Source organism: Myotis daubentonii, chromosome 13 (genome assembly GCF_963259705.1).
Source record: "Myotis daubentonii chromosome 13, mMyoDau2.1, whole genome shotgun sequence".
Classification (NCBI taxonomy): Eukaryota; Metazoa; Chordata; class Mammalia; order Chiroptera; family Vespertilionidae; genus Myotis; species Myotis daubentonii.
The window spans coordinates 27,101,392-27,115,821 of NC_081852.1; the positions used below are offsets into that span (position 1 = coordinate 27,101,392).

The 14,430-nt window shown below is 38.8% G+C and overlaps 1 protein-coding gene across 2 annotated transcripts in view; it reads right to left on the bottom strand.

Annotated features, from left to right (window-relative positions):
• Window positions 1-236: 236 nt before the first annotated feature.
• The window catches only part of REEP3 (receptor accessory protein 3), an 84,725-nt gene continuing 70,531 nt past the window's right edge, over window positions 237-14,430 (bottom strand). For both annotated transcript variants that reach the window (XM_059662596.1, XM_059662595.1), the window contains exons 7-8: window positions 5,275-5,420; window positions 237-4,213 (exon numbers count right to left, since the gene is read on the bottom strand). In XM_059662596.1, coding sequence (XP_059518579.1) covers window positions 4,157-4,213; window positions 5,275-5,420 — 203 coding nt within the window. In that variant the 3' untranslated portion in view covers window positions 237-4,156. The remainder of the gene's footprint in view (window positions 4,214-5,274; window positions 5,421-14,430) is intronic.

Below are 14,430 nucleotides of genomic sequence, written 5' to 3' on the forward strand. Positions count from 1 at the left end.
GTTTCTTTACTAATTGTCTTTTCCTATCTTCTCTTCCCAACATCCAAATTTAATAATTCAGTATTTCTTTTAATCCCCTGGATGAGCATTCCAGAATGTATATGATTTTCATAATTTGCTCTGTGATTTATAATCTTAAATGTGTGCATATGCTGTCTATTATTCAATCGAATCATAATAATAATCAATTCATGTAACCCAACATATATACTCTGACAAGAAAGAAAACCAAGTCATCACTAATAAAACGAGTTTATTTTATATTACAGTTTTCAAAAACCACATTTGTAAAATTACCCCTATATTAGGCCTAAAACGTAGCCTTTACAAAGAGTTTGCAAAACTACTTTCTCTTAACTATTAAAGTACATAGATTTAAAAGGTTTTAGAAGAAAAAAATGTTAATTCATGGTAAACATTTAAAGAATTCTTACACATAAAATCTGTAGGATACCTTAGAAGGTTATGTCTTAAAAAACATTTAGAGAAAAAAATGTCTTTCCCTTTCAGAAAACTTTACTCTTAAATTATGTTTATTTAAAAATGTACACTGTGTATTATACTAACAATGATCTTCCCAGATTTAACTACTAGCTTACATTAATAGTAGTGAATTACTAATTACTTATTAATTACTAATTAATTAATTACTTAGCTTGCAAGTCAATCAGCCCATATAAGAGAAAACAGGAAATTGCTTTCTAATACATATTAACTCCTTAATTTTCCCGATAAAATCGAAATAAAAATTTAGTCTATTACAATTAAACACACAGATTATTGATATTAAAGATAAGAAAGTATTGTATCATTTTGAATAACACAACAGTTCAAGCATTCCGGAAGCATAAACTGTTATTTCAAAAGAAAAAAAAAATAAAAGGAAGGAAAATATATTTGTCTAACCACTGTCTTACAGAAATTTAGAATATTTACATCCTTTATAACACTGTAGAAATCTTTGGTGGTGACATATGGATTTAGTTCCCTGAAAACACTTTAATAATTTTGTTCCATCAATCTGTGTAGTCAAGTATTCATAATTAGTAATGCCGGCAGTATCATTTTCTAGCCAAATCCACATACATATAGTGAAGTGTGTGGAGGAAATCTTATGCAGGTTGTAGGCGGGTTTATATAATTAATTACTTAGCAAGTAGGCTTATTCTGGCTCATTTTTTATACCAGAAAAATACAATAAACTAAAGAACAAATCAATTCTTACATCTAAACAAACTCTGGAAACAGTTAATATTAATGAACAAGTTGAATGCATATATGATAAAATGGCTACAATTTCTGGATAAACTTTAACAGCTACCAAAATAGTGCCCTAAATAGGCTTGTGCAGCATGTGATGCCCATCCACACCAAGTGGTAGTGGTGGGAAAGCAAGGCACTGTGGTCTAGGGATAAATTTACCTCTTCCAAAAGCAGTAGACTTATAAGCAGAGAAACAAAACTGTCCTGCTCAACCTTAAAATAAACTAAAATGTATAAGCTTATTATACAAGGTTCAAAGGAAAGGGCATGCTAAAACACATAAGAGAAAAGCGCCCTGGCCGGTGTGGCTCAGCGGTAGAGTGTTGGCCCAAGCACAGAAAGGTGCAGGGTCTGATTCCCGATCAAGGGCACATACCTGGGTTGTAGGTTTGTTCCTTTGTGTGCGGGAGGCAACCAATCCATGTGTCTCTCTCAAACTGATATTTCGTTCCCTCTCCCCTCCTTCCTCCTTCCTCCTCTCTTTAAAAAAAAAAAGCTGAAAAGAAGCAACATTTAAGAAAAGGAGAGGAAGGAAATGACAGGAAAGCAAAATTACCTCACTGTATATAAGGATGTAACCAGTACAGTAGAAATATATCAGAGGAAGCATTGTAAGTGTGAAGAGACACAATGAAATAGAAGAGCTTAATTACCTCTATGAAACTGATGTTGTCTTTGATTAAACGTGTTGATTCTAGAAGTGTAGAGGGATACATAATTCCTCCAGTTTAGAAAAGTACGAGTTTACCATGATTAAAGAATAGGTATAATAATGAAATTATATTTGAAAATGATAAAATGGTACAAATCAGCTCCAGTAGATAATGTTTTTGAAACAATGACCTTGTCAGGTAATCTGAGATGACACTACCTTTGCACAAGAAAGCAAGGTGTAGCATTTATACTGATAAGTCTAGGACTATGCGATATAAGTACAACTCTCTTTCAAGAGTTTTCATCAGAATTCATAGGAATTTTGAATACAAATTAAAGTTTTTCCAAAAACTAAGAGGCTAAAAATTAGTCAAGGTAAAGTAGATGAAAATACTCATAGAAATAAACTTTAGGAGAAAAGACATTGAATGAATTTTTACTTGGTGTTATGTATCAAGAATGTGAGATAATCTAGAAAAAAATACGTATTTTAATATATTTTAAAAACATGTTTTTATTGATTTCAGAGAGAGGAAGGGAGAGGGAGAGAGATAGAAACATCAATGATGACAGAGAATCATGGATCGGCTGTCTTCTACATGCCCCCTACTGAGAATCAAGCCCAAAACCCTGATTTGTGCCCTGTGGGGAATCTAACCGTGACCTCCTGGTTCATGGGTCAACACTCAACCACTGAGCCACACCAGAGGGCTAGAAAATATTTTAAGACTTGTATCAAGAGAAGTGTCTGAATTAAACTAAGGTACTCCTGAGTAACCATTCTGTTCTCTGCCAACACTCTGAGGAGGTCTGGAATATACACTGTCAGCTGGCTTCATTTCTTAAAAGGTAGAAAAGTCAAAGATCTTACAAATCTCTTTGTTTTTTCTTTTGGACAAAAAAGTAGAATCGTCAAGTAAATGACCTGAACAAGTATAATTGTACAAATTTCATTACTGATCACTAAAACCATCACCAGAAATATACTGACTTAGAGTTCATAATGCATAGCTATGAATGCAAGCTAAAAATGCCTCACAGTCCAGTAATTGAAAAATAGCTTGGATTAAAAAAATGATATTTTCTAATATCTATTCCAATAGCTTCTAATACATGAGATTAATGACATCTGTATTTTGCATTGGCAACTATCTTCAGGAAATTGTATCAGCCAGAAAAGAAGTGATTCAAGTGATTTTAGTTAATGCCAGATTTATTCATCAGAAGCACATATAAGTGCCAAGCTTGTGAATGGATTGGCTAGATATTTTCATTAGTTAGAAGAAACCTAAGTGCTATACTGGTCTCTGACACTATTTCATAAAAGCTACTACTTTTAAAATCTGAGAATGTAACCAGTGTTAATAAAAAACATGCTGAGTTCAACTACAATGTACAGCTAAATACAGAAAACTAATAATTAAGATAATTTCTTATCTGTAAATGAGATTAAGAACAATTAGTTGTATTTTTCTACTAATAAAATCAAGCAAATTTAACAAATGAAACCCACAGGAAAAAAGATGACATCATTTAAGGCATAAATTTGACATATCAGAATCCAACAAATAATAAAGATAGTGTCAGTAAAACTTAAAATGTACAGTCATAAAAAAAGTAAACAATTTTCAAGTGTGCAAAACTAGTCAGGAATAAAAGTGCTATGTGTATACCTGGTTTTCAAATATTTGTTTTGAAAACTTTCAGTTGATGGTGGAAAAACTATAAAGTGTTTAAAAAAAGTAAAAATTTTAAAGAATATATAAAACATACTTTATCTCACATTATGCCCTTGTGCTATCACTGCTGGATCAGAGGCCTATTTAATGACTATCCTCACGTGATAGCTATAACATAAATGGAGGTAAACAATACAATACCACAAAGGCCGATGGATCTTGAACCATAAGATGACTTTTTTCAAGTATACTGGGTTTGTGTTTCCTCTTAAATCCCAGGCACTTGATGTTGTTGATGAATTTGAAAACAGATTAACACAATTTTCTATTCTTTCTGATATATATATATATGTATATATATATATTGCATAACTACCTTTAGTAGTCAAGATTTAAAAGTAATTGTTAAAGAAATAAAAATTATTTAATTTAACAAAAGTAAACCCTATCACCGCCACAATCTAAAGGATTAATTTAATATGTAAATACTGAACATAATGTTAGGAAAAAAAGTTGATGCATTAGCATAACTTGTCTTGGGATACTTGAAGCGCACATGATTAAAAATACACCTGCGGTCTCTTCTTCACTTTATATTTTAGTGACCCATACCGCACCTGAAGAGAGAGATGTGTTATTATTACAAATTAGATGGTTATTTTTTTGAAATGATATAAGACTTAATAGTTCATAATCAGCATAAGAATTTTTTAACTTTTCTGATATAAAGAATCAATTATCCTGTAAGTGTGTATGCAAAAGACAACACTATTTATATTCTAAAAAATGTAGTTGCTTCTATGTTGAATATATGTTGTAGATTATTATCACTAATAAAAAAACACTAGCTGTTATTATTTATGCTTTGCTTGGTACATTGCTCATAGTAATCTGAGGCCATTCCCTGGAATCCTCCATTGCTTTCTGGGCACATGGACAATATATAATTATAAACTTTTACTATTTAATCCTCATGGTTCAAAACAGATCTATGTAGTTAATCTCGTTAACTGCTTTCTTTGCTTATGGGTGTTAGGTCGGAGAGAGCCCAGGATCAGATACATGCAGACATGTGATGAGACAATGGACTTCCCCTGGGATTTCTCACAGATCAATGTGCCAGACACAGATACCAGCTTCTTCTCCCTGAATCCACATACCCCCACACAGATAGGGACTTCTTCTGAATACCCCCGCCCATCCCCTGTAGCAGAGAATTCCTCAGCTCATGTCCCCGCCCCTCACCCAACTGCAGTATAAAAAAAGCGCCCCCCTCCCTGTTGGCGTGAATCCATGTGCCCTGTCCTGGGGGTACGTGGGTCTCCCGGGGACGCAGAATAAACCTTTTCCTTTCCTTTCTTTTCTGATTCACTGGACTCTATTTCTTGCGCCGCCTCCTGAGCCACCTAACCTAACAATGGGTAGGGCTGGAACTGGGTATTTATGACAACCATATCATTCTCTATCTGAGAATGCCATTTTCTAGGTGTAGTGGAAGACCAGCAATTTCTAAATTTCCAGATATCCTACTATATCTGATCTGAATAAAGAATTTAAAAAATAACTGGCTCTACCATCCCAATCCTTCACTTAAGGATCATTAACACCCTGAATGATAATGCAACAGGGAAATCCTTTCATATTAATCATTAGGAAAACAACTCTGTAATTGACTAACCTCTTTGCGGACTTTCATGGTTTTCACAGATTTCATGCTTTGCGATCTTCGAAGCCCTTTGTGTGTTAACATCTCATCATCTGAAAACGGCCCATCCCCTTCTTCATCTGTTTTCTCATCTCCGTCTTTCAGTGGAATTCCATAACCTAAGGGAGTTGTCAAAACGAGCATGTTTTGGTAAAAACATACCAGTCAGAACCACCTCTTAACTGCAGTTCTCTGCAAGGCCTGCATTTGTCCGGTTACTCCTCCCCTTCCTCATTTGGAATGTGCTCCCGACTCCTCAGCATTGATCTGTGCCTACTGCACTATTCTACATGAAGCTCACACTCATTTCTTCCAGAAAGTTTTTCCTGACCATTTTTTTTTACTATGCATTTTTCAGAATAAATAAAAATAATTAGTTTTGAGTAGGTAACACATTTATCTTGTTCAAAAATCAAAGAATATAAATAGATATATAGCAAAAAGTCTCTTCCTGCCCTTTCTCCTTTTCATGAATTCTAAATAACCTAAGCAATTGTGTGTTTTAGTCTGTCATTTGTACCTTTACTTTAATTAGGAATTTAGGGTTTTCCCCATCCCACGTGGCAAACCTTTTGTCAAGATTGGGAATGGTAGGGTGAACTTAAGAACTCATAGAAGACCCAAAGGGGCTAGAATCTTGGGCAAGTGCACTAGGGGCAGGTGACAGAGATGTTGAACCAACACTGTTGTAGCTGCTGAGATAAAACCCAACCAGACAGGCTACAGTAATTAGAAATACCACAGGCTATGCTGACAGATGTCCAAGAAAAGAGGCGGCATCAGGAAGGGCAGTAAGAGATTGTGGGGATGTGCTAACAGGCTGCTAAGTGCAGCTGCAAAGGCTTAACATTAGCAAATATGCAAACATCCAGGCAGTCAGGCTGACTGTTGTCAGGAAGCCTGAGGGCCTCCTGATGCTGGGATTCAGGGACAACAAAGTTCCTATTCCTGAAGCAGATGGTCCCAAGCGTTAGCAGACTATTATGAGTCACCTGGAGAACTTGTTAGTTAAACCCCCAGATTGCTGGGCCTGAGAATTACATTTCTAACTAGTTTCCAGGTGATGCCTATGCTCATGGTCTAGCAGTGGTTCTCAACCTTCCTAATGCCGCGACCCTTTAATACAGCTCCTCATGGTGTGGTGACCCCCAACCATAACATTATTTTCGTTGCTACTTCATAACTGTAATTTTGCTACTGTCATGAATCGTAATGCAAATATCTGATATGCAGGATGTATTTTCATTGTTCGCGACCCACAGGTTGAGAACCGCTGGGGCCTACACTTTCGGAACCACTGCCTGGATGGAGCAAAGGAGGGGCCCGCGTGTAAGGCAATCAGAGTACTAGGTGGGTTATAAAGACAAAGGTGAGTTTACAAGGCCCATTTCAAGTTCTCCTATTAAAAAGGAACATAAATACCTAAATCTTACGGTGAGAAAAAGCAGCAGGTTTTTTCAGGATCAGAAGGGGACGAGAGATGGACTGCTTGTGTGTGAAGAAAAAGATACTAAATGTTATTAATCTGCTATCACAGGACATGTGTAACTTGAGACTCACTAAATTGTTCATAAGCTTCTTAGTCTGGTAATAAGACAAACATCTTTGTATACTGAGCTAGTACAATTTAGGCTGCCAGACTTCTAGACTAGAAATTAGGAAGGATTCAGGCGTAGAATCAGTCATTACTGAGGTCAGGATCCTTAGTTTCGCTGCAGCAGTCCAACGAAGTATGTTTTAGGGAGAAGAGAGAGCAGGTGCAAAGGCACTAAGACAGGGGGAAGCAACTGCTTGGAAGAGCTGTGAGGAGGCCAGTGTGGCCCGGGGAGGGATGGGTTGGTAGTCCTGGGGAAACACTCCCAATGCAGTATTAGGCGGGAATGTACATATAGAAGCAAACAAAGGAAAAACATAAAAATGCACTCATTGTATATCTACACAATGGACTACTACACTGCTATATAAAAAAAGGAATTCTGCCCTGGCTGGTTTGGCTCAGTGGATAGAGCGTCGGCCTGCGGACTGAAGGGTCCCAGGTTCGGTTCCGGTCAAGGACATGTGCCTTGGTTGCGGGCACATCCCCGGGCGGCGGGGATGGGGGGGGTGCGGAGGCAGCTGATAGATGTTTCTCTCTCATCAATGTTTCAAACTCTCTATCCCTCTCCTTTCCTCTCTGTAGAAAATCAATTATATATATATAAAAGGAACTCTTACCATTTGCAACAGCATGGATGGGACTGGAGAGCATTATGCTAAGTGAAATAAGCCAGTCAGAGAACAATAAATATCACATGATCTCACTCATTTGTGGAATATAATAAACAACATAAACTGATGAACAAAAACAGAACCAGAGTCATAGTAGTATTAAATAGACTGTCCAACCTATGAGGGAAGGCGGCGGGGTGAGGGGGTGAGAGATTAACCAAAGGACTTGTATGCATGCATATGAGCATAACCAATGGACGTAGCTGGGAAGGGGGCGTGGTGGTGAGGGCATGTGCTGGGGGTTGGGGGCGGTCGGGGAGAGGTCAATGGGGAAAAAAGGAGACTGATGTAATACATTAAATAATATAGAACTTAAATTAAAAAAAATGATGAACCCATTGAATCTCTTCAAAATGGACTTTTAGGAGATTTTAAATTCATTTTTCTTGTTTTTTTAAAAAAATTGCCAATTATTTTTTTATTTCTCACTAGAGGATATTTTTTCCACTGATTTTTAGAAAGAGTGGAGTGGGGTGGGGAGAGAGGGAGGGAGGAAGAGAGGGAGAGAGATGTAGAGAGAAACACTGGCTGGTTGCCTCCTGCATGTGCCCTGACTGGGGTCAGGGATCAAACCTGCAACCCAGCTACGAGCCCTTGTCTGGGAATCAAACCCATGACCCTTCAGTATTCAGGCTGATACTCTAACCACACAGGCCAGGGCCAAATTTTTATTTTAAAAACTGTATTACTTCTATAATTGGGGAGAAAAGACCAGAAAAAATGTTTTTAGGTTGTCATTTCTACATTTTTCTCTAATGCTACTGCTTACATAATATTCCTGGTCCCAATCTAATAAAAATAAGGTAGATAGGGCAGAGAATGAGGAATGAAGAGAAAGAGAGGAAGAATCTGTGACCAGAAAGTTCTCTGAGGCCCCAGATTGAAACACAAGACTACAGTTCAAAAGACGTGGCCCTTGCTATTTTAATCCCCTTTCCTTTTATATTAGGAATTGGAATGGCATTCAAAAGATGATATAAATCTTATTTCTGTATTTCCTAATTTTACTTTAAAAATCTTATCAGCTTTCTAATTACAGTTTCAGCAAAAGTGATGACTTTTTTTTTTCTCCCACAAATATTTAAAAAATTCTACATGGGAGGCAGTGTGTTAAATCATGGTGATAAAAGACACAACTGTCACTTTCTACCTTAAAAAACTTACAGAAATAGACTCTATTGGGCATTAGAATCCTATAAGAGATGCCACAAATGGAAGATAAGGACAAGGTGCTATTGGAGCAAATAGTAAAAAAGAGCTAGCTCAGCCTGGGGTTGGGGGAAGTGGGTTGTGAAGGAGGACTTCTTGTAGGAGGTGGTGAGTAAGCTAAATCCTGAAAGGCTCATGATTCTATACAGCTAGCACATGACGGAGTGGGAACAGGCCCAAGGAGCTAATACACCACATGCTCTTGAGTTTGGATTTCATCAGAGAGCAATGGGGAGCCACTGAAGCATGTTAAGCAGAGGGTTATATGATTATATTTGGATTCTTTAAAAGATTATTCCTGCACTTTGGAGAATAGTGGAAAAGATTGGAAACAGGGGGGTTACTGCAGTATGGTAGATCAGAAATGACAAAGTCCAAGGAGTGAGGACTGAGAAAGGAGCCAACGTTGGGAGGTGAAATAATTAAGTTAGCAACTTAGTAAACCAATCCCTCCATCCAAGAGAGGAGTCAAGCCAAACATCCTCACTAAAATATGCATTTTATCCCCCTTAATACCCGGAAATGAGTATGTATGAAAATTCTCTTGTGAGTGCTAAAAATGATGTTAGCCAATGTGATGCGAGTATTTAAAAGTCTTTGGAGGAGGAGAGGGAGACCTGAGATTATGAGAGAAACCCAAATCTGGATGTTGAATTGAGCAGGAACTCAAGGAGTTAGCTGGCTGCGTGGTTTATGGGTACTGCTGGTGTCATACAAAGCTGATGCTAAGGTTGGCTGCTTTAAATCATCAATCTAGACAGGAGAGAGCCCTCAGTATGGTGCCTCCCATGCCTATTCCTGTGGAGTGGTGACTGGGGACCAAAGAGTGAGGAGTCTGTGTTGCCCACCCTGGGCCCGGGGCTGCAGCTGTTGCAATGTCTGCTGGCATGGGCATGGGAGTACGCTTGTCACCTATTTGCTACCTTTGACTAAAGCATCTCTAAGGTCCTTCCTGCTCAAATTATTTGAATTCATAGTTTCAGCCCAACTGTCTCACTAAGTGTAGCCTCTTTATAAATTAAAAAGAGTAATAGCGTGATGAAGGCCTGGGGTGAGGGGTGGGCCAGAAGGTATCACTGGGGGGAAAAGGAGGACATATGTAATACTTTCAACAATAAAGATTTTTTAAAAAGCTCTAGCTGGTTTGGCTTGGTGGATAGAGCGTCAGCCTGCAGATTGAAGGGTCCTGGGTTAGATCCCAGTCAAGGGCACATGTCTGGGGTTGTGGGCTCAAACCCCAGTAGGGGGCGTGCAGGAGGCAGCTGATCAATGATTCTCTTTCATCACTGATGTTTCTATCTCTCCCTCTCCCTTCTTCTCTGAAATAAATAAGAGTATATTACAAGATTTTTTTTTTAAAGTAAACATTTGCTTAGGAACCTTGGATACCCCATTTCTGTCACTAAGTATGTAGACTTTAATAAATAATTTAATCTCCTTTAAGTCTCAGTTTATTCGTCTACAAAATAAGGATAAAATACTTAACCCGCATAGTCATCTTAAGGATTAAATAAATATGTAAAGCACCTAAAACAAACAAGGAATCTCTTCATGCACTGGTATTGAAACTGAATGTTGAACCACTTGTAACTAATATGGGAGCAGCAGGTTCTTTGCAGAGAAAATATTTTCCACCTATCAAAACATGGTGTTCTCTCAAGGGACGTGAACAATCATGTTCAACGCATCCATTGTCTTACAGGAAAGCATTTGGAGGAAGATCTTTTTTCCTTGTGGTGACAACATAAAGATTTGAATGATTTCATCAAAGCAGGAGGACTTCTTTTGATCAGCTAACCTCAAACTGCCTAGAGCAGGCCATGGTGAGTTTCCAAAGGGGACTCACTTTTGCAGATATTTGAGTTTGCCTGTGTGAACAAACAGAGCTTCTGAGGTAAATGTACTGATCACATGAACCAGTAAAGACTTTGCAATATGAATGTAATTTTCATACTTAAAAAATTAGCAATTTGTGTGTTGTTTTTTTCTTGAGGAATTTTGGAAGTAAATGAAATAGGAAAAAATGCATGATAAAAAAATTTAGTACTTAATTATTTTCAAAAGGGAAAGTGCTCTTGTTTTATTTCTGATTATTTTTTATTTTTTATATTTCTTTATTGGTTTCAGAGAGGAAGGGAGAAGGGGAGAGAGATGGAAACATCAATGATGAGAGAGGATCATTGATCGGCTGCCTCCCGCATGCCCCCCACCCGGGATTGAGCCCTCAACCCAGGCATGTGCCCTTGGCCGGAATCGAACCTGGGACCCTTCAGTCCACAGGCTGACGCTCTATCCACTGAGCCAAGCCGGCCAGGGCTTATTTCTGATTTTGAGTGAAAGGCTGACTTTTTAAAAAATCATTAAAATTCTACTACTTAGAGCTAAACACTTAGGTTAATATTTTAGTAAAATCCCCCCAGACTCTCTATTATCTATTGTGTCTCTATATTATAACACAATATGATATAACACAATTGGTGCAGGATTATAATACACACACTGTTTAGCTGTTATTGTTTTAGTGGCCCGGTGCACGAAATTTGTGCATGGGGGTTGTCCCTCAGCCTGGCCTGCACCTTCTCTAATCTGGGACCCCTCATGGGATGTCCGACTGCTGGTTTAGGCCTGATCCCACAGGGATCCCACCGGCAGTCAGACAGCCCTCTCGCAATCTGGGACCGCTGGCTCCGAACCGCTCACCTGCCTGCCTGCCTGATCGCCCCTAACAACTCTGCCTACCGGCCTGCTGCCCCCAACTACCCCCCCCCACTGGCCTTCTCGCCCCCAACTGCCCCCCCTTGCCAGCCTGCTTGCCCCCAACTGCCCCCCCCCCCCGCTGGCCTGCTCACCCCCGACTGCCCCCCCCTGCAGGCCTGATCGCCCCCAACTGGCCCCCACTGCCAGCCTGCTCACCCCCAACTGCCTCCCTCCACCGGCCTGCTTGCCCCAATTGGCCCCCTCCGCCAGCCTGCTCGCCCCCAATTGCCCCCCCCGCACCCCACTGGCCTGATCGCCCCCAACTGCCCTTCCCTTCTGGCCTGATCGCCCCTAACGGCCTCTGCCTCGGCCCCGCCACCATGGCTTTGTCCGGAAGGACGTCTGGAAGGTCTCCCAGTCTAATTAGCATATTACCCTTTTATTAGTATAGATTCCCACAATCTGGTTATATTTTCATTTCAGTAAGTATAGACTGACCTTATTATTTTTCATGGCTAATAAACCACCTTTTTGCTTAAACATTTCTCATAAGTATTTGGTTTGTTCCAACATTTTCTTACTACAAACAATGAGATGAACATACTTGTACATACATCTCTGAACACTTGTCTGATTATTTCCTTAAGGCATATTTCTAGAAGTTTGTTGTTGAATTAAAGGGATTAAATTTTTATAGTTATTGCCAGACTGTCATCCAAGAGGATTATTCCACTTAAATCTCTCATAAAAAGTATACGAGAGTGTTTGTTTCCTAGCATGGTTGCTGTGGTGGTTTTAACACATGTTCTGACACTTTTCTCTTGGGACACTGCCTCTGAGAGCCTTCAGCTGCCAGGTAAGAAGTCCAATGATCCTCAGAGACCATATATATACATACACACACACACACACACACACACACACACACACACACACACACACACACATATATATATATATATATATATATAGAGAGAGAGAGAGAGAGAGAGAGAGGGGGGGGGGGGAAATATGCTGGAGAAGCTCCAGCTGTTTTAGCTACCAGCTGTTCGACTCTTTCTAGCTCAAACGTGTAAGTGAAGAAGCCTTTCACATTATGCCTCCAGCCCCAGCTGCTGTTTGATTATAGATGTACAAGACCCTATGCAAGAATGCCTTACTGAGCCCAGTCACCCCGCCCCCCTGCCCCCAGACTATGAACAATATAAATGACCATAATTTTTTTTTAAATCACTATTTGGTGCCCAGCCAGTGTGGCTCAGTGATTGAGTGTCGACCTATGAACCAGGAGGTCATGGTTCAATTTCCAGTCAGGGCACAGGCTTGGATTGCAGGATCAATCCCCAGTGTGGGCCCTGCAGGGGACAGCCAATCTATGATTCTCTCTCATCACTGATGTTTCTATCTTTCTCTCCCTCTCCCTTCCACTCTGAAATCAATAAAAATATGTATTTTTTAAATCACTATTTGGAAGTGATTTATTATTACACAGCAACACACAACTAGAATAGTTACAACACAGAACACTATTAATTAAAACTTTTTGCCAATCTGGTGAACAAAAATTATTATTTGAGGCTAAATATCCTTTTCATGTGTTAATTGGTCAGCTGTATTCTTTGATAAAGTTGCCAATAATTGGCTTGTAATTAAAATCAGGCCCTAAATGGTTTGGCTTAGTGGATAGAGCATTGGCCTGTGGACTAAAGGGTTCCGGGTTCGATTCTGGTGAAGTGCATGTATCTTGATTGCAAGCTCCTCCCCAGGCCCTGGTCAGGGCTCATACAGGAGGCAACCAATCGATATGTTTCTCTCACATGGATATTTATCTCTGTCTTTCCCTCTCTCTAGAAATCAATGGGAAAATATCCTTGGGTGAGGATTAACAACAACAAAAAGATCAGCATACCTAATTTTTAGGGGCATATTAAGAAAAAGCTTATATTAGAAACTACTTTTACATTATTTATGTATTAAGAATGATGGTTCAAAGTTCAATGGTTCCTTACTCTTAAAGATATTATAACCTTAATCAATGACCAAGCCTATCTCTCAGATATTAGTCACCAACTTTGTAAAGTTATTCATTCTAAGAACTCAGAAGAAAGTTCACTATTTTCCTCTATAAGAAGAGACAGTTATTTTATTTTTCAAACCAGTTTAAAATATTTATAATTTTAGAGAAAGGAAGGGAGCGAGAATGAGGGGGGAAAGCAGAGGAGAGAGAGAGAGAGAGAGAGAGAAAGAGAGAGAGAGAGAGAAACATCCATTTGTTGTTCTACTTATTTTTGTACTAGGTTGATTCTTGTATGTGCCCTGACCGGTGATTGAACCCACAATCTTGGCATATTGGAACGATGATCTAACCAACTGGCCAGAGCCAAATTGGTTTCAATTATAAAGGATGATTTTTAATCTTCCTCAAAAGAAATCTCCTAAAAAAACAAGATCATCAAGTAGCCCTGTACCTTATGGACTTAATAATACATTGATAAGTGGTCCTGAAGATCTTAGTTTTCAGCTGAGCCTTGAACTAAAACTTTCTTATATGTGACAAAATGACTAAGGAACTATGTCTTTTTATTTATGTGTAATATAACATTTTTTGGTAAAGTTTTCGATATGTCAACTTTGACATGCTCATGACTTACATTAGAATATGCCTACAAGTTAGTTCTTGAACTAGAAATACATGTAATTTCAACACATTTTCCATTGGAGTAATCCTATTTTCAAATTGAGTCATCTTTTGTCACCCACTTAAAACCTTTTATCTTGTGAGTCAATATCCTTATTTGTTCGGAGTACTTACAGTAAAGAATGTTTAACTATGAAACTCCTTAGATGTCACTATGGTTTAAGGAGAAAGAGTATTGATCACAGGTCAGAACTAGTACTGATGGCGGGGAAGTGGGGGTAACCACTCCCAGAGCTTCTAAACATTCATGGCAGCAC